General features: G+C 51.8%; 1 protein-coding gene across 2 annotated transcripts in view; it reads left to right on the plus strand.

Moving 5' to 3' along the window:
* Znf423 (zinc finger protein 423) overlaps nt 1–22,697 on the plus strand; it is a 300,145-nt gene that overhangs the window by 50,141 nt on the left and 227,307 nt on the right. For both annotated transcript variants that reach the window (XM_057754120.1, XM_057754121.1), the window contains exon 2: nt 4,820–4,879. In XM_057754120.1, coding sequence (XP_057610103.1) covers nt 4,820–4,879 — 60 coding nt within the window. The remainder of the gene's footprint in view (nt 1–4,819; nt 4,880–22,697) is intronic.

The following is a 22,697-nucleotide window of genomic DNA, read 5'->3' on the forward strand; positions in this document are numbered from 1 at the left end:
GTTGGGAGTGACACTCATGCTGTTTCTGGCCTCCTGTGAAGGACTAGCTGGTGCCAGGGAGCGGGGTGCTGGGGGGAGGGGGAGTGTCGGGGAGAGGCAATGGATGGGGTCTGGAGGAAACTTCTCTGCCTGGTGCTTGGTTTACTTTTGAACATGGTCCTCTTCCTTGGAAGCTTGAATTCAGAGATGCTCACAGGCTGGACTCTGCATTCCAGCACTTGTGTGCTATTTGGACAAGGAATCTATTAAGTCTGTGTAGAGGAATACACAGTCTTTTCCCTGGGCACCCACAGCCCCGCACCAGGCTGCACCCTTGGTGAACACAGCAGTTTATATTTTACCTCCCTTTCCTACCTTTGCTTGGTCTTTTGTCCAGAGCACACGCTGTGCATCTGCCCATAGTGGGCCAGTCTCTCTGCCGTCTCTGTGCTGATTTATTTATAAATAACTAAATAAATGCTTTGCTGGGTCAGCCCCAGGCCTTCACCATCCTTGCCTAGCGCCCTGTTTCTGAGTTCCTCCCTCAGCCCTGTGTGTGTTCATTCCTCGAGCAGTGAGGTGGTCCTCTATATTTGATAGTGAGACTATGGGTTTAGGGTCCCTTGACCTTCTTGGGGTTTAACCTGGTGGGGGTGACATGCTTCTCTAAGGATGAACTTGCCGGGCTTACCACTTCTCGTTGGGATAGAGGAACTCTCAGGAATCTCTTTTAGCCAAGGTGAGCCTATCTCCTCGGCAAGAGTACGATGGTCCCTGGGTCCAGGAAATTGAAGAGAGTCTACTAAGACCCCAGAAGTGGGGCTGAAGAGACAATTCATCTGTTAAGAGCACTAACTGCTCTTCCAGAGGACCCGGGTTTAATTTCCAACATCCACATGGCAGCCCACAACTGTCTATAACTGCAGTTCCAGGGGACCTGGCACACTCACACAGACACACATGCAGGCAAAACACCAATGACCATTAAATAAAAATAATCATTAAAAAAGATCCAGAAGCATGATCCAGAGTTGGGGAAAATAACTCTCCAAAGAGTACAGGGGTTCTTGACCTTGTTGGCAGATGTTGTGGGGAGAACATTTTCCTAGATAATACTTGGTGAAAATGATCCTTTCCCAAGAAAAATGCCCATTGTGTGGGTATTTAGAAGTCAATCTTGGGGCCTGTCTTCTAGGGTCCTGGTGAGGACTTGCCTAGGGAGGGTTCTGGGGTCCAGGGCTCTGGTCTCAGCCAGCTTTTCTCTTTCCTCCTTCACTTGCTGACGCTGTCACCTTAGAACTTGTCTCCAGTGTGCCATCCCTCCAGCTCTCCTGCCTATGACAAAACAGGTCCTTCTGACTTTGCCACAGCTGGAGGGAGGGAGTACCCTGTTGAGCTAGCGGGCTGCTCGATTAGAGGGTCTTTTTCCATTCTCTCTACGCGTCTCCCACTTTCCATATCTTTTTTCTGTTTCAGTGACCCTTTGCCTCTGTGAGGTGTTGGGGAGGCCTTGCCCTTCAGCGATGACACTGCTCTCTAGCCAGGAGCTTACACCAGTGCCCACCTACCTTAATACTCTGGTTTGCTGTTGATGTCTAAAGCTCAGAGGCTGGCACACAAGGCCCTGGGTAGGCCTGGTATCTTTAGAACTGCACATTCCATGATGGTACACAGGCCAAGCTCTGCATATCCCAGAGAGGAATTACAGAGGTGGGGTCTGGAGGGACTCACCCATTCCCATGGTTCAGGTAGCCATTGATCCCACAGCTGAGAAAGAATGTGGCTTTCTGATGTTTGAAGCCCTTCCAGAGCCTTTGAATCCTCTGTGTGCTTGTTGTCCTCTACAGACCACTGGGCATCTGTGGCTTGAATCTGAAATGGAGCTCCTTTGTGGGATCAGGAGGGAAACCGGTTTGAGGTCCCTGTGAGACAAAACTACCCTAGTGCCCATTGATGCCAGGGGTGACTGGTGGGGTTGGAGGGAGACGTAAGAGACTTTGGAGTAGAGAGAGGCTGTGGTCTTCCAACAGGTGACAGATCTTACTTGAACTAATGTTACAGAAAATGCTGGGCTGTAGAGTCTCCGTGGCTCCTTACAGAGGGGCTTTCTGAAGATGACCGGTCTGGGGCTGCATCACGGGCCCTGCCGGTCAGTGAATTCAGCTCTTCCTAGGCCCTTCTGCCTTCTGTGAGCCTCATGCTTGCTCCTGTGCCTGGAGACTGTGCAGCACTGATGTGGACATAGCCCCTCTGCACCAGCTTCTGCTTCTTCTTGGCTGTGGGCTGCTCTGTACTCTGGTACCATGCTCTGCACAGATGCCCACACACTGGAGGCTGGGCATGGTTAGAAAGGTGTGTCTTGGTTCTACTGATGCTTGATCTCAGAAACTTGTTACCTGTGGAGCCTGGGAGGTCTCCAGAAAGCACGATCCCAGATGGTGGGTAGTCCCTGTGGTCTGCTGCCAGGCTGGCCTTGCACTGATTGGTCATCTCCAACATGCTCAGCCCTCATGGGTTCTTGGTGCTTCTGCAGTAGAATTCCACTTTAAGGATGTGGGGGCTCCCACCCCAGCCCTTGGGCCCCCAGAGAACAATGCCTTTATCCCCCCCAGTCAGCACCTGGTATAGTTTTTTTTTTTTTTTTTTTTTTTTTTTTTTTTTTCTGTGCCTGCTGTCCTTGTTGGTCCTGTTGGGAACTCAGACTGGGCTGCAGAGTTTGGCCAGGTAGGAAACCCTCCTCCTTCTTATAGCTTTTGACAGCGAAGAGAGCCTTAAGAAGAACGGGGCAGGTGGGGCATTTCTTTTTCTCATCAAGAATGTATAAAGGCCATATGCTCATACCTTCAAAAGGCAGAATGTGGGCCAGGGCTGGCATGGGGAGGTGTTGCGTGCCAGCAGCTGTGGGAAAAACACATTCATGTTCTAGGCACAAGGCCAGCTGGTGTATGGGCCCCTCCGTGAGAAGGCCGTGGTCAGGGTCACCGTCCATACTGCAGGAAGTCTGCGCCATGGCCTGCTAACTTCTGACCTTCCTCAACAGCTGCACCGGTCCATTCCTCCTTGCAGTCCCTTGTCCCCAGGACCAAGCAGTCCTCAGCCTCTTGTCCCCACATAGCGTAAAATGGTAGACGTGTGCACTTTTGCTTTCTTTTGTGGCTGGTGTTAGCTCTTCTCGTGGGGTGGGACCGTCCTCAAGGTCAAGGACTTTGGAAGTCAGACTTCCTAACTCAACAGCCTTGATGGGGTTGAGTGTAGGGCATGAGATAACACAGTTCGTCAGGCCCAGAGCCAGGATTTGAACCCAGGTTCTGACTAGTCATCCCTCCCCTTCCCCTCACTGGGTGACTACTTAGCATGCTGTCTGGCTAGGACTCTAGACACGTCCTTTGTGTCCTGGTTTATAGCGGACTCCTTTCTACGTGGACCGCCTGGATTTGGAGCCCAACCTTGCCCTCACTAGCTGTGAGACTTTAGGTGCTCCTTAGCCGAGGACCCCTGGGTGCCCTGCTTGATCACAGTGGGCGCCCAGCTATTCCATCCCCAGCATCCAGGGCAGAGAGGTGGGTGGCTCAGGTCCCTTCAGCTTGCACATGTGCAGAGTCGCAGAGCCTGTTAAATCTGAAAAACATGTGTGCATATTTTTGGCTTAAACAAAGTTCCATTTACAAAGTCCATAACCCAGCTTTAATATTATTATGTGCTCCAAACTGGGACTGATTCCAGGACGAGAGTGCTATTATGCTGGATAGTGTTTCTCCCCTGTTCCCACCAGCCTGGTCTCAAGTGCAGGGGTCTGGGTTAGGGGAGGCTCCATCCCTGTCAGGCATCATTCTGTGGGGTCCAGGCTGAAGTGTGTGTGTGGAGGGGTGAGTTCCCTTGCCTTGTTACCAGCCAATGAGCTGCCGTGATTCTGTCTGCAGGCCATTGTGTGTCCTGAGGTCTGTCTGCAGGTCACATCTCCAAGTGCAGAGTAGTACGCTGAACTTTCCCATATTCCGGGAGCCACTATATCTGCTCCTTGCTGTTACCAAGGCAGCCTTTGTAGCAGCGGTGGGCAGTGTGACCTTTGGTAGGGGAAAATGCCTGCAAGATTATAAACTGTTCTGAGTTTTGCCTCATTTCTGTGGGCGGCAGATGTTTTGCTCATGAGCAGAAACTATGTACTAATGGTTGTAGCTCTGAGTAGAGAAAGATTCTGATACGTCTGGCTGGAGGCAGTGCTGTGATTGATTAGTGATGTCTGCCAGGATGCAGGGCTATGGAAACATAATGGAGACAGCACTTACTTCTCATTCATGTTTGATACTTTTTATTATTTATAATATTTGTGTGTGTGAATATATATATATGTGTGTATATGTGTATATGGTGTGTGTGTGTGTAGACGTATGTACTCATGGAGGACAGAGGGTGACACCTTGGGTGCTGGTCCTTATCTTTTACTTTGTTTGAGACAGGATCTCTTGTTTGTCATTATATACACAAGGCTACCAGAACTGTGAGCTGCCGGAGATTCCTGTCTTTGTCTCCAGCCTTACCATAAAAACACCTGGATTACAGATACAAATGGTGTCCAGCTTTGTGTAGACTCTGGGGACCTGAACCCAGGTCCTCATGCTTACACGGTCGTACTTTACCCTTCAAACATGCCCTAGCCCCTTTGATCACGGTTTCATCTCTGCAACACCCACAAAGGCTGCCTTGTCATAGGCTCTCCCCGCTTGGTGGAAGCTAGCATGTAAATATTGCCACAATGCTCCCATCTTTCCTTGCTTGTGTCCTGTCCCATGACCTATGTGTGCAGCTTCCAAACTCAGAGCCCTTCTTTCTTCTCTTCCAGTTGAAGAGGGGGAGGCCTCGGACTTCTCGCTGGCCTGGGATTCCTCTGTGGCAGCAGCAGGTAAGAGCCGGGGGACTGACGGAGCATTGCTGGGGGCTTGGGGGACTGGCCCAGGGATTCAGAAAAGCCACCCAGCTGGTTATAGAAACGGTATTTTTATGTCACATTCCTGTGTCTAGTCCAGACTTCCCCAAGCTACACGATTCTATATTTATTCCATATGGCCGATAAAATCGATTCCATATGGAGACAAGTACTCCCCTTTCCTCCCAAGGGCCATCGTCCCATCCTCTGGGCAAGTTAGATGGGTGGTGAGTCCCTTCATTGCCAGGCATGGCATCTTCATCTCTGAATGCCGCTAACATTCTCGCCAAGTGCATCGATGTAAGCCACTTTAATGGACTGAAACTCCAATGAAAACAAGCATTCCTGTACTACTGCCCCTGGGATGGGCTGTCAGTCCCAAGACCATGCCTTCGGGGGAAGAAAATGGGGGAGCAAGCTCGGATTTTTGGGGTGTGTGTCATTGTGGGGTGCTGGATGATGTGACCGTCGGGGACCATGGTTTTCAACCTCAGGTTTTCTCTTCTGTAGCTGTTCCCCAGCTGTCGGAAGCAGCAGATGGGTGGGGTTTTTCACACTGGTAACCCTCCGAGGCAGCCCACAGGGACTGGACCTGGCTTTGGCACCCTGGAGCCCTGGAATGCCAGTTCTGCATTCAGCCAGAGACTTCCTTTGCATCGGGCCCCAGTTCTCTGACAGGTGACAGGCTTCCTTTGTCCCTCTCAGCCACCTTGTGCCAGGTGTAGCCCTGGGTTACCTCCAGATCCACGCGGCTCCCGAGACCCGTTCAGTATCGTCTGATGAGACCTAGCAGATAATCCTTACATCCAGTCTTCTCTTTCAGTTGTGGAAGCTGCGGCCAGAGGGAGCAAAGATGGGTACGCGTTTCAGGTCTACACGTGTTTAACATTGACAGTTGCACATCTGGTTTGTGACTTGAATACGTGTATGACTTCTGAGGCTAGCTCACTTAACCGAAGAAACTGAGTTGACAAACTGTAATACTTAGATTCAGCAGAAGTCTTTAAATTTGTTGTTATTAGTGTGTGTGTGTGTGTGTGTGTGTGTGTGTGTGTGTGTTGTGCAGGACACTTTTATGGAGTTGTTCTTCCCTTTATACCCATGGTTCTCAACCATAATGTTGCAACCCTTTAACAGAGTTCCTCATGTTGTGACCTCCCCACCCGTAAAATTATTTTGGTTGCTACGTCATGGCTGTAATTTTGCTCCTGTTGTGAATCGTAATGTAAAGATCTGTCTTTGGTGACCCCTGTGGAAGGGTTGTTCGACCTCCACATGGGTTGCAACCCACAGTTTGAGAACCATTGCTTTATACCTTTGTGTGGGTTCTGGATGTTGAAGGCAGATCTCCAGGCTGTGTAGCAGGCAGGCACCTTTTCCTGCTGAACCATCTCATTGGTGCCCCGGCAAAAATCTTAAAGATGGCTTCCAAATAACTGAGAACTGGCCCCTGATCTTCCAGCCCCCTGCTTCTGGCCTAGTCCTTCCCAGAAGCTCAGAGTGCTGTTTGGAGTCCACGGAGTCTTACATGACCTGGATGTGGGTTTTCTTATGCCTGTGAATGGTCTGTTACCCTTGTTATTTTTGTGACAGAGGCTCCCACCATGGGGGAGATTTGTTGGAAGCCTGAGCAATGGGGATGTTCTAGTTTGAGGGAAACAGATGTGATCATTGGTTAGTGCTTTCCTTATCTCCTTTTGTGCTAGAGAGAGGCATCCGTTATGGTTGCTGAAATACAGTAAGAACTGGGTTGGGCATGCCTTTAGTCCTATCACCCAGGAGGCAGAGGCAAGTGGATCTCTGTGAATTCAAGGCTAACCTGGTCTACATAGTGAGTTCCAAGACAGCTAGGGTTACGTAGAGAGACCTGCCCTTAAATGTGTGTGTGTGTGTGGTGTCTGCTGTCCTCACTCCCATGGTGGGAACAGTCTGGGGTGTGAGGGAAGCAGTGTGGTAGTGGTTGTGATGTGAAGAGAGCGTCAGGTTCATAAACTGCAGCTCAGGTCAGTGAGGCATCTTCTGGCATGCAGGAGGCAGGGTGACATCCCCAGTGCTCAGTGCCACCTGCATTGTGACTCCTCACTGTGCTGGCCAGTCTCTGGGCTCGGGCTCCCAGGAGTGGTGGGTGATGTGGGATTTTCCAATTTCCACTCTAGAGTCTAGCATGCACCATGTGCCCCTGTGCCCCGGCCCTAGGGACCCCATGGCCACCAGGCTCTGTGGTTCCAGAGAACATAGGGCCACCTGCTAATTGATGTGGACAAGCCAGAGCTGGCTGTGGACTGCTTTGCTGCCTTCTGGTGTGTTGGGATGATTTTTAATAGGACATGTGGTAGTTTCTCCTTCCCAGTTCTGTTGGACTTGGGCCATGAAGGAACTTGGGGGCTCTGAGTGCAGGCTTGTGAGCTGGCTCTAACCCTGGGACAGGATGAAGGCAGTCCAGTAAGCAGCCCTCAGTGTGTGTGATGACACATTTATTAGGCATGTAACTTAGTGCATGCCAGTTACAGTGAATGCTTTACCCGTTGGTTCATTGTGATAGCTCTGTGATGGGACACTCTTTCCAGCGTATATACTGTCATTTTTCTGTGGGATGGTTTTTGGGTCACCTGAGGAGGACAGGGCCAATGACCCAGATGAGTGCGTGTATGTGTGTGTGCGCATGTGTGTGTGAGTGTGCATGTGTGCACGTGTGCATGTGCGTGCTTGTGAATGTGGTCTGCAGCTGATAGCTGGTGTTTTTATCGACGGTTCTCCACCTTATATATTGAAGCAGAGTCTCTCCCTGGAGTGCAGTTTTGATTAGTCTGAGTCTGCAGCTTGCTTTGGAGATTTTGTCTCCCTCTTGTGAGTGCTGGGATTACAGGACTGCTGCCAAGCCCATCTGGCTCTACCTGGGTCGTGGAGATCCAAATTTGGGTCCTAATGCTTATGGGGGCTCTTTACTGGATGAGGCATCTCCCCAAGCTAAGATCTTGGTTTTCATACCCACAAAACTCAGGAGGTGTTGGAAATGGTGGTATGTGTGTGTGGTGTGTGTATGTGACGAGTGTGTGTGATCTGTCTGAGTGTGTAGGATAAGGCATTTGTGTGTGTGTATGACGTGTTTATGATACATGTAGAATATGTGTGTACTTATGCGGGTTGTGTGTGTGTGGTGTATATATACTGAGTATGGTATATAGTGTATATGGGGGCTATGTATGAAGTCAATGTGTAGTGTGTACATGGGGCGTAGGCCTGTGCTTGAGGGTGTGTGTGTGTGCATGTGTGATGTGTGGGCTGTTTGTAGTGTGTGAGGCTTTGTTAATGTGGAGGCTGTCTATATATGTAGGGGCTATTTATGTGTAGTGTATGTGGTGTGAGTGTGTGTGGTTGTGGCTGTTGCGATGGAAGCTCTGTATATATATGGTTGTGTGGGCTATGTGTATTGTGTGTGCATATGGTCTTTGTGGGTTATGTGTATATTGTGTTGGGGCTGTGTGTATCTGATATATATGGGTCAATGAATCATGTGTGTAGTGTGTGTGTGTTCTGTGATGTTTTGTGCATATATGATGTATGTTTGGGCTGTGTCTTGTCTGGGACTGTGTGTGTGTATATATACACATACACACATATATATGGCCTGTGTGGGCTATGCATGTGTAGTGTGTAGAGGCTATGTGTGTATTGTGTATGGGCTGTGTGTGGTCCATGTGGTATGTGTGTGTGTTTGTATCTGAACAGACATTTTAGTCTGAAGAAGTCTGAACCTGTTTTGAACCTTAATAGCCTCTGAGCGCCCACAATGAAAGTGTGTGATTGCAAGAGGGGCTTATGATTTCAGCTGTGCTTGCTTGCCAGTGTGAGGTGTGAACTCCTTGGAAACATGGGTGATCTTTGCTAATGGCAAAGACTTCTGGGAGCCATAGCCAGAGCGCTTTCTCCCCTAGACTCTTTGAGGTCACAGGCAGAGGGAGGCCTCTTTCCCTTCCAGAATCTTGGGGGACACAGTCCAAACTCTCACTTCCCCCTACACTCTTAGGTGACACAGCAGAGCCCTTCCCCCAGACTCCTAGGTGACTGAGCCAGAGCTCCTCCTCTTCCTCCAGGCTTCTGGGGACCACAGCCAAGAGTGTCTTTCCTCCCCTTAGACTCCTGGTGGTAGAACAATTGAACTCGTAGGTGATATGACACAGGTCTTGCTGAAGGCAGCTGTCACCCAGCTGCTGGCTGTGCTGTGGGACACTGAGCCTGGAACTGCAGGACATCTGAGATCTGCAGAAACAGCACAGAGAGCTGAGTTTCAGATAAAAAGTTGATTTTTTCTTTAAAATAGCAACTCAGTTTTAAAAGCAGCTCTGAGACATTTACTCACTTTTTTAGACTTTTGTGGCTCTCATGTTCAGAGATGTGTAGGACCATTGTCACAGTTGGGTAGGCTATGAACCCCCCTAAAGAAGCCTTGTACCTCTAAAACTATTTTTCCTATTCTTCCACTTCTCATGTTCTGGGTAGTGGCTCAGCTACCCAACCCTCCCTCTAGATTTGCCTTTTCTGGACATCGCCTGTAGCTGCTGGCCCCCGGACAGTGTCTGCTGACTGGGTGCTTTTACCTCAACACAGGCTGTGTGGCACTTGTCTCTTATGACTGAATTAGATCCCCAGTCTAGGTAAACATCATTTTGTTTAGCATCCCTCTGTCTATGGACTCTTGCTGTGCGCTCCCATCTTTGGCTGCTGTGCACAGTGCTGCCATTAATATTCTCGTGCAAGTTTCTGTTTGGACTCCTGCGTTGAGCTCCGTGGGTGGAGTGGTCAGATGGGTCCTACAGTAGCAGGGAATTGAACTTGGTGAGAGGCCTGGACTGTTCTGCAGAACGTCTGCACCTTTCACAGTCCTGCCAGAGGTGTGAGAGTCTTCCCTTTCGCCATGGCCTTTACGGTTGTCCTGCTGGGGAGAAGGGAGCAGTTTCATTTTGAACAACTTGTAAATTATTGTTTCGGCCAGTCGCTCTCAGCCTGGCTGCAAGTAATAAGGGGCGTGTTTGGAATGGTGTTCAGGTCTCCAGCCTTGAACCTGTGTTCATGCTCATGTCCTCCCTTCCTCTTGCCTTCCTGTCCATCCCAGTGTGGATGGGATCCCATTCCCCTCTTCCAGGGCCCCTCTTTCTTCTGAAAGCCCATTGGAAAGTTCTAGTAAGGATGTGTGTGAGTTTTGTGGTGCGTGGCTGTGAGGAAGCAGCCAAGCGTGTGCCTCTTTCTTTGTCTCCATGCTTGTCGCTGGTCTGAGCCCAGAGGCAGAGGTGCTCACCTTCCTGTCACTGTCTAGCCTTGGTGTCCCTGGATGGGGTGCCCTCTCCGAGCTGGGTTCGGGGTCCACGAGGCTTTCTTCTGACATGACTTCTATGCACCGGAGCCGTGGAGACGAAGGAGGAAGGTCTGGAGGCGGACCGTGGTTGGAGAAGGGTGGGGTATGGTGAATCTGTTGGTTAATGTTCCTTGGGCAGACTAGGAGCTTTACTTCTGGCATGGTGACGCACACACTTGAGGTTTACCACACTCACTGTGATCAGCCATTGCGCTGGCCCAGCAGCTGGCGGCTGTTGATGCTGCCCTGTGGTCAGAGTCTGAGACCTTCTTGCTGGGTCATCGGTCTCATCCTGGCTGGTAGAAGCCGTTACTGCTATGTGGTAGGTGCCTCTTGAGTCGGATCTTGTCACCTTTGGGTATGAGGCTCAGAGACACTTCTGATCGCTTCCAGGTCACACAGCCAGAAGCGGCGGAGCAGGGATTGGAATCCAGGCAGCTCATGCATGAACTTCACAGCTCACCCATAGATGGCAGAGCTGCCTATAAGAATGCTGTTCCCTTGTAGAAAGGCCAGAGATGCAGTGACAGGTTGGCACTTGTGCAGGGCTTCTAGGTCACTGGAAGAGTCTTGCTAGAGCTGGTCTAACCTTGGCTGCTGCCTGGTAAATACCTGCTCAGTTGAGACCTTCTTTTGGAAAAACTGAGTCCTGGCAGACTCACCAGACTTTCCCTCACAGGCTCTCCTGCCACACTGAAGTGTCGGGCGTGGGGGGAGGAGATAGCAGGGGATGTCGTGGTTGGGACCTGCCTGGCTGCGAGGTTAGGGCGTTTGGGGACAAGCATGTAGAGCTTCTTATTTCCTTTTCGCCCTGTTCTGGTAAGGGGTAGGGTGTGGTCAGCCCCCACTTCCTGCAGTCTGTCACCTCCAATCTTTGGCTAGGTGGTTCAAAAGGGAACGGACCGGAAGAGTGGACCTTATGGTGTGGGGAGTGGAAGCCACTCTGGTCCTGTTTGGTCAGAGTGTGAACTGTTTGATTCCAGGGGCTTCACAGAGCCTGTGATTGCAACCCCCCCAATCCCCACCCCACCTTCACCCAGAATTTCCACTCATGCCTTTCCCATTCCAGGTCGCCTTTGCAAGGTCTTTACATCCTGGATTTTCAACCTGGGTGAAGGCCGGATGGATGTGGCAGTGGGTGGGCTCCACGGTCGTTCCCAGTAATTGCTCGAGGAAGGGTGCAGGTGCTGGCCTTCAGGGGTGGGGTGCTTTGCACTGCTTTCAGCTGTGGCCTTGTAGCTGATATGGCCCCCACCTCAGCTTCTCAAGGGCTGGAAGGACAGGCGGTAGCCACCTCACCCAGGCTCACTTTCCCCCTCTCCATTCTCAAATCAAGGCAGTCAAGACTGCCGCTCCCATTCTTTCCTGCTTTCCCCATATGGTTCCTCTCCTTGAGCTTCCTACCCTGGGGTCCACGCTGTCCCTCTGGCACTGACTGGGAGTTCCCTTGCTGTGCCCCATGGTGGAAGCTGCCCCAGGGCCTTGTGGGCTCCAGGAGGGGCCTGCTGCTGCTCTGGAGGGTGTTACCCACCTTTTGTGCTCTGTCCCCCTCCCCTCGTCTTCTTGATGAGGACCAGGGGACATTTTCAAGGAACAGGAAAGTCTCACTAAAGAGATGTAGAATTTCCTAGCATTTTAAAGACTTATGAAATGCGTTTTTATACAGGGCCAGCTGGGGAGTTTCTCATTAGCTCGGCTGGGGAGTCTGTGGGGAGTTGAGCTAAGTGGAGCCAGGCAGGCTGGGTAGGAAGACATGGTGGCCCTGAGCTCACCAGGGGAGCATGGCGGGCATGCGTCAGCTGGTTGGCTGGAAGGCCCCCTGGCTGGGCTGGCCTGAGCAGGGCCTTTGTTAGACCTGCTTCCCAACAGCACGGGGGACTTCAGAAGCCTTCAGGTGATGACTGGAGCCGAGAGGGGGCCACTCTGTTACCATGGTGAGTAGTCAGATGAGGTAGGGCATCTGCCATGTGTGCACACAGGCACACACACGCGTGTGTTTGCCTGCTTCTCTGTGTGTGTGAGTGTGTGTGTCTCCAGGTTCTTGCTTCCCTGGCTCAGACCCCTAAGAGGTCCTGGTGCCTCTGTGCCCCTGTTACCTGGTTCTGCTCCCTGGGACCAGGCAAGACATGGCCTAGCTCTGAGGATGGGGTACTTCTTAGCTTCTTGGCTCCTGTTGGGTCACACTCAGAAGCACTACCTCTGGGGGGGTCTGTGTGCACATATGTATGCAGAGCTCAGGCGTCTGTGTGCATGTATGTGTTGGTAGCCAGGCATGCTGGAGCTTGGCACAAGGAGGGAGCCTATAAGCTCTGTTTCTCTGCTATTTCACTTCCATAGCGCGGGGCTTGATTTGCTCGGTTCTATCCTTTCTGGCTAGATGTGGGCATTCTCCTGCTGCTTGGTACGTGGTCCCATCCTAGTGCCCAGCCAGTGTTCTGCTGTTGCTGGTCCGTGGACTCAGATCTGTTTGCCTGGGAAGACCAGTATGCAGTACTTTTCCACTTGGTGATGGTGGGCTTCTCAGGGGACCCCAGAGGGTGTGTACTGGGGGATGGGGTGATGCTTCTACTCTTTTCGAGCTCAGGTGACTCTCACTTATAGGAAGTTCCAGGAGGGCATCACCTCTGTCATCACCCCTTCCCAGAGACCCGGGAACCCTGCAGGGGGACGCAGAAGCCTGTGTGTAGATCTTTGCTGACGGTCAGCCTGGTCATTAAACAGGACCAGCCTCGGAGGTGTGTGGGATGTGTGGTGATGATGCATTTGTGGGTTGTTGCTAAGCTTCTGCCTCCTGGAGGAGTTTGTGCCATCACTGTCTGTACCCGAACATGTGAGCAGACATGTATATCCTTGTCAGAATGCTGACTGTGGCTCGGGAGGGCCAGACGTGCATGAGATATTGTGGTTCCGACGCTGTCCTCGAGAGGCCACTGATCCAACCAGGTACCAGCCTCTTCTCTTACTGGGACCTCAGTCGGTGCCATTCTTGTTTCTCTTTTGAAGCAGCCTAAGCCACACCTCCTCCAGGAAGCTTCCCAGGATGACCATGCTATGGTTTCTTACCATCCTTAGTGCCGCTGGACCAGCCTCCTGCTTCCTGTCCTTACTGGCACTGATGGACTGAAGAGCTTAGCACTGTATCCCAGCTCGGTCACACCCAGGGTACTGCTCCCATTCTCTGGCTCCAGACCCCAGCCTAGGCACAGCAATGGGCAGGAAGTGTTTGCTAAGGTCCAGAGCAGTATCTTTCCTGTTTTGTATTTGCCCTGGGTACTTTAGGGCTGGATTTTTGTCCTCTCCGAGAAGAACAAAGTCTAGGTTTAGACTCTAGCTACTCACTAGCTTTGTGACTTTTGAGTTAGGTACTCTATCTCCCTGAGGCCCTTCCATTTCCTCATCTAAAGTGGGAATGGCAGTGAGGGCTCAGGGGGGACTCTATGTGCAGTGCTCAGTCCCCAGGGGCTGGTGTCCGCCGCTCCTTTCTTGCTGTGGCCCACACATGGCGAAGCAGGCATTGAACCTTAGCTCTGAGCTTGGAGCTGGGGTGGCGAGTAGCTCAGATCCCTCTCCCTTTCACCACAGCCCCCGTGCCCCTTCAGCCTCACTCTTGTTCCCAGGCAGGCTTCAGAACCACCTCTGCTGTGTCAACCCTACTTGGGGTACAGAGGAGCATGGGGTGCAGAGGGCCTGGAATGAGGCCAGAGTCCTGAGTTCATGACGTGGTTAGCATGAACTGTGGAGAGGTAGGGCCAGCACCTGGTGGGAAATGGCCAAGGTCAACCCAGCCTGGCTGGTCCTGGCTTCCTAGCTGGACACTCTGTGGACCAACTTCTGGGTCTTTCTAGTTATGGTCTGTAATGCATCCGCCGTAGGCTGCAGGCAGCGTGCTGGGTTCTGGCTGTTGTCCTCTTACTCGACAGGACTATACATGGTGCGCATGTGCACACATAAGCTGGTTGCTCAGCCTGTCCTGCTTAGAGAATTTGTGTTTGTCCACACTGTATATTCTCTTTTTGAATGCTTTTTTTTTTAAAAAAAGTATTTTTGAAAACTTCATATATTATTACTGCATCTACATAACTTATGCCCCCCACTTCATCCTGCATCTTGATTGCTTTAATCGATAGCTGTCCTTGTTCCTTGGTAGTGGTTAGCACATCAGACAGATACTGGTTTTTATAGTCCCTGTTCTCAGGTGCAGGGCCTTGGTGCTCCTCAGACTTGCAGAGCTGAGACAGTGCTGACTCGTTAGTAACTGTCATTCAAGGAACAGTCACTCAGTGCCAGGCAGGGCATGTTAGCATGTTCACGTAACCCTACAGATGGCCGTTGGAGTCTAGAGTGGCAAAGATCCATGGGCTGCCTCACAGCTGGTGGGCTTCTGCCTGAGTTGAGTCCGGGGCTCAGAGCCCTTCCTTTGGTGTGAGGTGCCTGCCCGTCCTAGCCTTGATGATATCACAGTAGTGACTGGTCACAGGTAAGAACCTGCCAGGAACTGTGCGTGAGTGAGAGAATTCTGTTGAGCATTGCACACACAACCTACATCTCCCCTGATGCACCGGCACATTCATGTGTGCACGTTCCTCAGTGTGTACACGTTCATACATGCCCCTCCATGTAGCATGCATGGATGCATGCTCAACTGTGTATGCATACCCACAAAGACACCTGCAAATGTGTGCCCGACAAGTGGTTCCTCTCCTGTCCTCAGTGCTGTGTTAGCTAACATGGGGAGCTGATGCCTATTTTTCAGATGGTCCCTTGGCCCCTTTTCAGGGTCAGGTGGATACCAGTGTGTTTGGGGTATGCAGTGTCTCCTTGCTCTCCATATTCCTTCTTCAGTTTCTTTATTGCTGCCTCCAGGGTCTAGATCCTTTCTCCCAGCCACTCATCCCTGCTGCTGGGCCCAGGGCTGGCCAGACTCCCTTACCCATCTGCTTGTTTCACTGCCTGGCCCATCTCGTCCGGTGCACAGCCACCTTCAGCTTTGACATGGCTGAGCTCTCACCCTGCACCTGCCTCTTTAAGAGCCCAGGGACCTGGCAGACTTGTCTGCAGGGCTGAGACTGGGAGGCTGGACAGCTGCTGAGGGGAGGTTTTGTCAGCTCCCTGGCTTCTTGGAGTCTGGGTAGTGCTGGGGAAACAGAAACAAAGGCTGACAATGGCCTCCTTCCCTCCCGGGCAGCCTTGGCTGACCGGTGCTGTGCCTGCCTGGGCGGCCTCTGGGGGCCACTGTTATTTCCTGTGCTGGCGCTAGGGCTCCTGGCCAGCCTGGAACAGGCAGGAAGCAGGGCTGGGCATCTTCCCCACCCCCTAGGCTGGCCCTTGAAGGCTAGAGCCGTCACCGCAGCGAGGGGAAGGTCAACACGATGCTCTTGTCCAATTTTCTGGGCTTTTATGGCCTCAGCCTACTCTGCCCAGGTTTTTTTTTTTGCAGTGTGCGTGTGGCGGCCTCCTGTGCCTGCTGAGTCCCTGCAGCAGACCCCACATGCCTCCATCAGCTGTGTGAGCCCAGGCATCGTCTCCCCACCTGGCCCAGCCTTTGCGACAGAATGCTAGCTGTGCAGGGCAGAGACCAGGCCAGCAGAATTTCCATAGTTGTTAGTTTACATGGGTTGAATGGGTTTAGATTTGACGTTAGGGTTCAGGCTGTGGTTCTGGTTAATGTTAGGGTGAGGGCTACTGAGCCCTGAAGACGCAAAGGCACAGATCTGAAGCCCATGGCCCTTTGCTTCCGTCATCAGCTTTGCACCAATGTGTCTAGCACGTGTCTGGGCTGCATGAGGTGTCAGGGTACAAGGGGGTTCCTGCCTGCCAGGATAGGGAGAGAACTGGTGAGCGGACAGCACCGCCTGGGAGCTGCCCTTGGAGAATAGACCTGACTCAGTCACTGCCTCTTCCCTGGGACAGTTTCTGACCTCCAGTCTGGTCACAGGGCCGTTGCCTGCGGCCTTGGTATGAGGAGATGGTATGTGTTCAACCGACACTTATTAAATGCTCGCCATGGTGATTTGTGACAGGGCGGGAGTGGCCTTTGCCTCACTGGACAGCCTAAATAGTAGAGGACAAGACTAATTTTGTTGGAAACTTATAATAAGGGTTGGGTTGGTGTACAGTTGATGAGCAAGAGAAAAATGGAATGAAGGAAGCATGGTTGTCACTGTCATGGAAGCCACCAACCGTCTCAGTGGCCACCACCAGTCACAATTGGACATATGCTGTGTGATCGTTTTTCCTTGACCCTGGGAAGACACTCATGGACTAGAGCATCCTGTAGCCCAGGCTTCCATGCCACCCATGCGGGGAGCTGGCAGACAGCCTGCCTTGGAGGTTGCGATATTTGTCCTGGATATCGGTCCCAAGCGGGGTCATAGTGCAGTTTAGCATCTTTTCCCAAGCTGGCCTAGTGAAGCCTTCAGCTGCTGTGGCTCTGAGCCTTAAGGACCCGAGGTGACAGCAGTGGTGTTTCGTGTCCAGCTCCTGAAGTCTGGGTACAGGGCTGGGAGCTGTTGACATTGGCAAGTCCAGCTCAACCCAGCCATTTGGGAGGCACCTCACCCACCTGCCCACCCAAAGCCTTGCTGGCCACGCTTGCCGCAGACAGGCTGAGGATTTGCCTCTTGCCACACCTGCATGTCCTCACACCTCCTACCATATTGACTGCTGTGTGTGACTAGAATACAACTTCCGGGAGGGGCACAGCCAGGGGGCGTGGAGGTACAAAGGAGATAGAGAGCTCTGGGGTATAGGACCTCCTGCCCCTACCTAGCTCTAATGCCCACTTGACTATCTATGGTAGAGGGATCTGGGCCTGGCTTTTGAGATGCGCTGTTGGCTACTTCCTCTGGCTAACTGGTACCCTGTGGACTCTCCATGAGCCTTCTGGGGGAATCCTGGGGCTATCTTTCTAGGTGGGAGGAAGGAAACTCCCAAGTGTGGAGGAAAGGAAAGAGGGGTGGCAAACTTAGGGAACCTGTCACCAGGTTGCCTTCTTTAGAGGGGCCCTACTCCTCAGGAAGGACCATGGAGGTCCTAGCAGACACTCTGATGGCCATGCCCCCATTGCTCACCCCTACCTCCCAGTTTACATGCATCCTATGGGCATTTTGAGCATGCTCTGCAGAGGCCTGGGGCGGGTCTGTGTGAGTTGCCAGGGTAGATTGGAATTCTGCGGTGCACCTCCAAGGTCCACGCGCTTGCTCCCTTTCCTCCTCCAGCAAAGCCACAGGCAATCCTTCACGGGACCCTCATAGACGCGCTCAGGCCATAGGTAGTGGTGCATTCTGGATGTGGAAGTGAGAGGCTCAGAGATGTCAGGGGTCTGGCCAGCCGCTGCATCGCAAGCTGCAGCCAACTGTGTTACCGCACAAACGGCACCTCTTTAAGTTGCCGAGGGTGGCGTGGCTGTACTTCCAGGTCATCAGTGCATAGTTAGCTTCTCCCAGTGTGGGCAGTGCAGGCAGCTTAAGGACGACTGTGGAATGAGCCTGTGAAGGCGGGGGCTCTCTGCTCCTCTTCAGGCAATGGTTTGTATGGCTCCTGGGTTTTACACTGTATGTGAGCCCTCATCCTGTCCTTAGGAGTCCGTGGATGACCACACGCTGACTGCCCTTTCTCCCTGGTCTGTAGGCTTCATATCCTCTCGCACTGAGGCCAGTTTCCTCTTCCTCCTCCACAGCAGGAGTTTTGCCTTTGTTCATGCACGGACAGTTTCTCAGGACATGTATCAGCAGGAAGTTCTGCTTCATATCTGACTACCTGTTCAGCGGATACTGTATGAACGTCATGCTATGAATACAGGTTGTCTCCTTGATGGGATGTGAAACTCGGTCACCGCTGGCGCAGTCCCCAGAGGCGTGTTTACACCCGCAGTCCCCAGTGTTAATGCACACCTACTGCGCGTTGTCCTTGTTCTGGGTGCTGAGCAGGACTGACGAGGCTCTTCTACGCAGAGTAGAGGCAGTGCCAGGGATGTCACTGTGTGACTGTACATATGGCTTGTGGCACTGAAGTGGTCAGTAGATGACGACCACATGTGGTAGGTAGGTGGGCGTGGCCAGAGACTTCTGCATGAGAAAAGGGGGAGTAAGGCCAGGGCAGGTTCTGAGGTGAGCCTGTGGAGCAAGGGTTCTTTACTGAGGCTGGAGCAGAGAGCCCAAGGGGCCGCTGAAGAAGAAAGCAGGCTGTAAGGGTGAGAAGCTGGTTTCTTCTGGTATTGTCAGGTGCTTGGGTGGCTTTGTCAGAATGCCCCTCCAGCTGGGCATGAGCAGGAGACAGGGTGATGACACCCACTTCTGGGTGAGGGCTAGGGAGTTGGACGGAGGTGGTCAGCTCAGCCTCTCTGGAGGTAGCTCTTACAGAATGCCATAATGAAGAATCTGAGCCAAGGATAGGATATAGGCCCTCCATGATGGTAGCTACACATTTGGTCCTGGAGGAGGCTTACTGAGATGTAGGGCTCTTCAAGACCACTGCTCAGGACTTGGGTTGAATTGCCATTAGGATGAGGTTCCTAGGAACTTTAAGGTGGTAGATTATGAGTGTTTGTATCTGGACGGGTCAGGTCACATGCATACACTGGGCACCTGTCATTGTGTTGGTCACACCACTTGGGAAGCAGTGAAAACTGAATGTGAGGTTGGGCATGGTCTCTGGAGGTGGGCAGGGGTGGCCGTGTCCCCAAGCTAGCTTGCAGTCATAGAGCAGGTTCTGGGCTCTCTGAGGCCTGAGGCTGCTGTGTCAGCTCTGTCTTGATATGTTTGGTGTAGCTGCAGAATTGACCATGGGCTGGAAAGCGATGGAGGGGCTAAGCTGGGCTAGGAAGGACATCATTTCTTTGAAGAAGCTCCTCAGAGCCAAGAGTACTAGGGCCAGTGGGGACAGCTGGGGCTCTGGGTTAATGAAGTGAAGTCCTGTCTGCAGTGGCCATCCGGGTTTGCACTGAGCTGGCTGGAGTGCCGGCTCCCACCCGTCCTGGCTATGGCTCCCGCCTGGAGCAGAGCAGGTGTCTGGGAGTGGAAGCTGTCGGTGGCGTCCAGCTGTGGCGAGCCCGGGTTCCGGACTCACTGCCTGCGGAAGTGGGCCAGCCGCACCTCTGAACAGGATTAGAGGGATGGGTAATGGATTAAAGATCAAAATGTTAATTAAGAACTGGCCTTCTCTAATAAGATGCCTTCAAGGGCGAGGGCCCGAGGAGGAGGGGATTCTCATTTTTCTCATTTTGGCAACACAGTTTCCGTTGTGATGAAATTGGTTCACAGAAGGGGTGGGGGGCCCTGAGCCTCACTTTAAAGACATTTCCATCCAAGTTAATTAGCAGGAGAAAATGAGGGACTGATCGCCAGGTGGGCAGTAGGTGGTGGCCTGGCAGGACGACTTCAGAGAGGCATCTGTGTCTCGGTCATCCATGGTTCATGCCTTGGGGGCCTAGTGAGGTCTGATTCTCTCTCTAGGGTCAAAGGTTGGGAACTTGCTGTGTGACTTTTGGCTGTCCTTGCTCCTCTCTGATCAGCCCTCTAGTTTTTTCCCCCTCATCATTTATAGATCATAAAGAAACCTCTCCTGGGCTGGTAGATCAAATGAATTTTTAGATTCCAACCACTCCATTTGTGTGAGTTGGCTTTTGACTTCGGAGTAAAGATGCCAAAACCTTGGCCCACATTAAATTGTACAGTCTCAGGTCTCACTATGGTGCCCAGGTTGTTTCAGTGTCCCTGGAGGACACCCCCATGTGATGGCTGAACACTGGGCTGAACCTCAGCTTTGTCTTATGGGGGTCATTGATATCTTGACCTGTAGCATGAGCCCTCAGGCTGTGGCCCCGTTCTGAAGGGGTAAAGGGAACAGATTATACAGAACCTGTCTCTACATGCATGCCAGCCTTGGTTGGAAGCTGGAGGCTGTCAGTTCCCCACAACTCAGCTTCAGGTTTGGAGCAACTTGAATTTCCTTGATCTCCCAGGATGAAAAACCCTGTTTTACCAGGAGCCCCAGGAGAAGTTGTTCTTCAGAGCTAGGACTTACTCTCAAGGCTAAGAGACTTTAAAACAAAAAAACAAAAAAAAGAAGGTGTGATGCCAGCGATCTGGGCTTGGTGGTGCAGGCCTGGCATCGTAGCCCAGAGGAGGCTGATGTAAGAGGACTGAAGGTGTAAGGCCACCTGGGTTACAGATCAAATTCAAAACCAGGCCAGGCCACCCAACAACAATAACAACAAGAAAAGACAAGAACAAACATACCACAAAAGATGTTCAAAGGAGGTACCTGTCATGGCCTGTGGTATGGGCACCATACTAACTTGGAGCATGCACGTTTTCTTACCTCTTGCATAGCCTGTTTTCTCTGGAGCCATGTTGGCCAAGCAAGCAAGCAAGAAGGCTCTAGGACAGTGATTCTCAACCTATGGGTCTCAACCCCTCGGGGTCAAATATCAGACATCTTATGTATCAGATATTTCCATTACGATTCATAACAGTAGCAAATTTACAGTTATGAAGTAGCAATGACAATAATCTTATGACTGGGGTCACCACAACCTGAGGTATCAAAGGCCTGCAGCATTAGGAAGGGTGAGGACCACTGTGCTAGGGCCTGGGACAATGGCTCAGTTGGTAGAGAGCTTGCTATGCAAGTTTGAGTGCTAAGCTTGATCCCCCAGCACCCACATAAAGAGCTGGGTGTGAAGACGCATGCTTGTGACTCCAGCTCCAGGAAGGTGGAGACAGCTGCACTGGCACTGGTTGGCCAGCTGAGAGCCCCAGGTCCTAGTGAGAGAGAAAAAACAAGGTGGGGAGGGATTGAGGAATACATTTGTCATCTTGGCCCTCTACATGTGCATATTTCTATGTGTGCATGCACGCGCGCACATCCCCCTTCGTGTGCATACACCTGCCCCCACATGTGTGCATGCACCCAAAACTAAAAATTAACAAAAGAAAATAGCAGGTGCTTCCCCATGCTTTTCCTTTGCTGGAGGTGAGGTGTCCACCCCTGCTTGCTGCACTCTGAACATACTGGGACCATGAACCCCCATTTTTTTTTTTATCATTTGTAATACAAAGCAACCCTTGTGGCCCTAGTTAAAGACGTTGCATTTTGTTTGTGATATTATGAATTCTGCTTTCATTTTCTTATATATGCTGGCTAGGCTTCTCAGCATTTACTTTTTTCCTTATTTATAATTTTCTAAAAGAGAAATTGTAATGAAGTGCTTTTGAAGGCATTTGTTAGTTCAGAGGCATTCAAGTGTATTGCTGACCACTTTGTCCCTCCCAGCTTCAGAATTCCTGAAATCCACCCCTCTGATGTCAGCCTCCCTCTCTGCTCCCAGCATGGCAGTCGCCCCTGTCCTGTCTACTGGCTCCTAAGGTACCAAAGAGGTGTGTTGGGTCATCTGAGTCTGGTCTCTTCCCTTCCTGTCTGTCCTCAAGGCTCATCCATGTTACAGACTGTTTCAGGGTCTCCTTCCTTTTCAGTGTCGACTGGTCCTCTTGTCGGGGGCTGCGTGGTTGGCCACTCCCTGCATCTGTCACAGTGCTCCTCAGTGGTCTCATCTTCCAGGAGCAGCAGCTCCAGCCGGTCTGTGCACATGATGACAGCACACTTGTAGAGCGTGGTCCTCAGCCATGTGACCTGGAGAGGGAGCTGGGTGGATCCCAGCTGTCTGCATCTAGGTCCGTGGACAAGGGTGTGGGTGCAGGAGAGGCCTCCAGCTTTACACAGGTACACATGCATGCATGTATGTGCATATGCACCAATGCATGCACCCATGCACACTCACACCCTTCTTTTGATCTAAGGGAAGATACCTGGTCTTTATGTCTCACTTAAGCAGAGTGGTGGCTGTAATGGGTGGTGACCCATAGGCACCGCCCTGTCCCCTCAAGCTATCATGCTACCATGCCATGAACCATGAGAGGAGATGGAACCTAGGCCTGGTAGAGCAAAGTCAGCTGTGGTCCCGGGAAGTGTTGTGACCTCAGGCCACCAACCAGGGAGTTGCAACCATTGCCACAGAGTGTCTGGGTGGAATGCTACTATAGTTAAAGTGAGAGAAGCCACAAGTGCAAACATTTCAGTCCCGTCCATATCTATGTTTGGAACCAGGGAAGGCTAACATCTGTGGCTGAGGTGAGCAAGACGACCTTGGGGAACATATGGGACCATGCCAAGGACTGGATGTCCTACAGCTGATTCGCCTGTACACTTAGGTGAAAATGTCCTGTCACCCGTTTAGGATTTATGAGTTAAACTCAGTGAAAATGGGGAGCGAGGAGCTGCTCGGAAAAGCAAGCATCGCTGCTGCAGAGCCTTGGTGGGCGTGCACTCCCGCTTCTCCACCATTTCCCCTAAATGGTTAAACCCTGCACACCTTCAGAGAACAAGTCTGGTGCTGGTGGCCCAGCTAGTTCTCAGGCTGAAGCTAGGGAACAGAAGGTTCCT

The sequence above is a fragment of the Chionomys nivalis genome, chromosome 21 (assembly GCF_950005125.1).
Source record: "Chionomys nivalis chromosome 21, mChiNiv1.1, whole genome shotgun sequence".
NCBI classification, from domain to species: Eukaryota; Metazoa; Chordata; class Mammalia; order Rodentia; family Cricetidae; genus Chionomys; species Chionomys nivalis.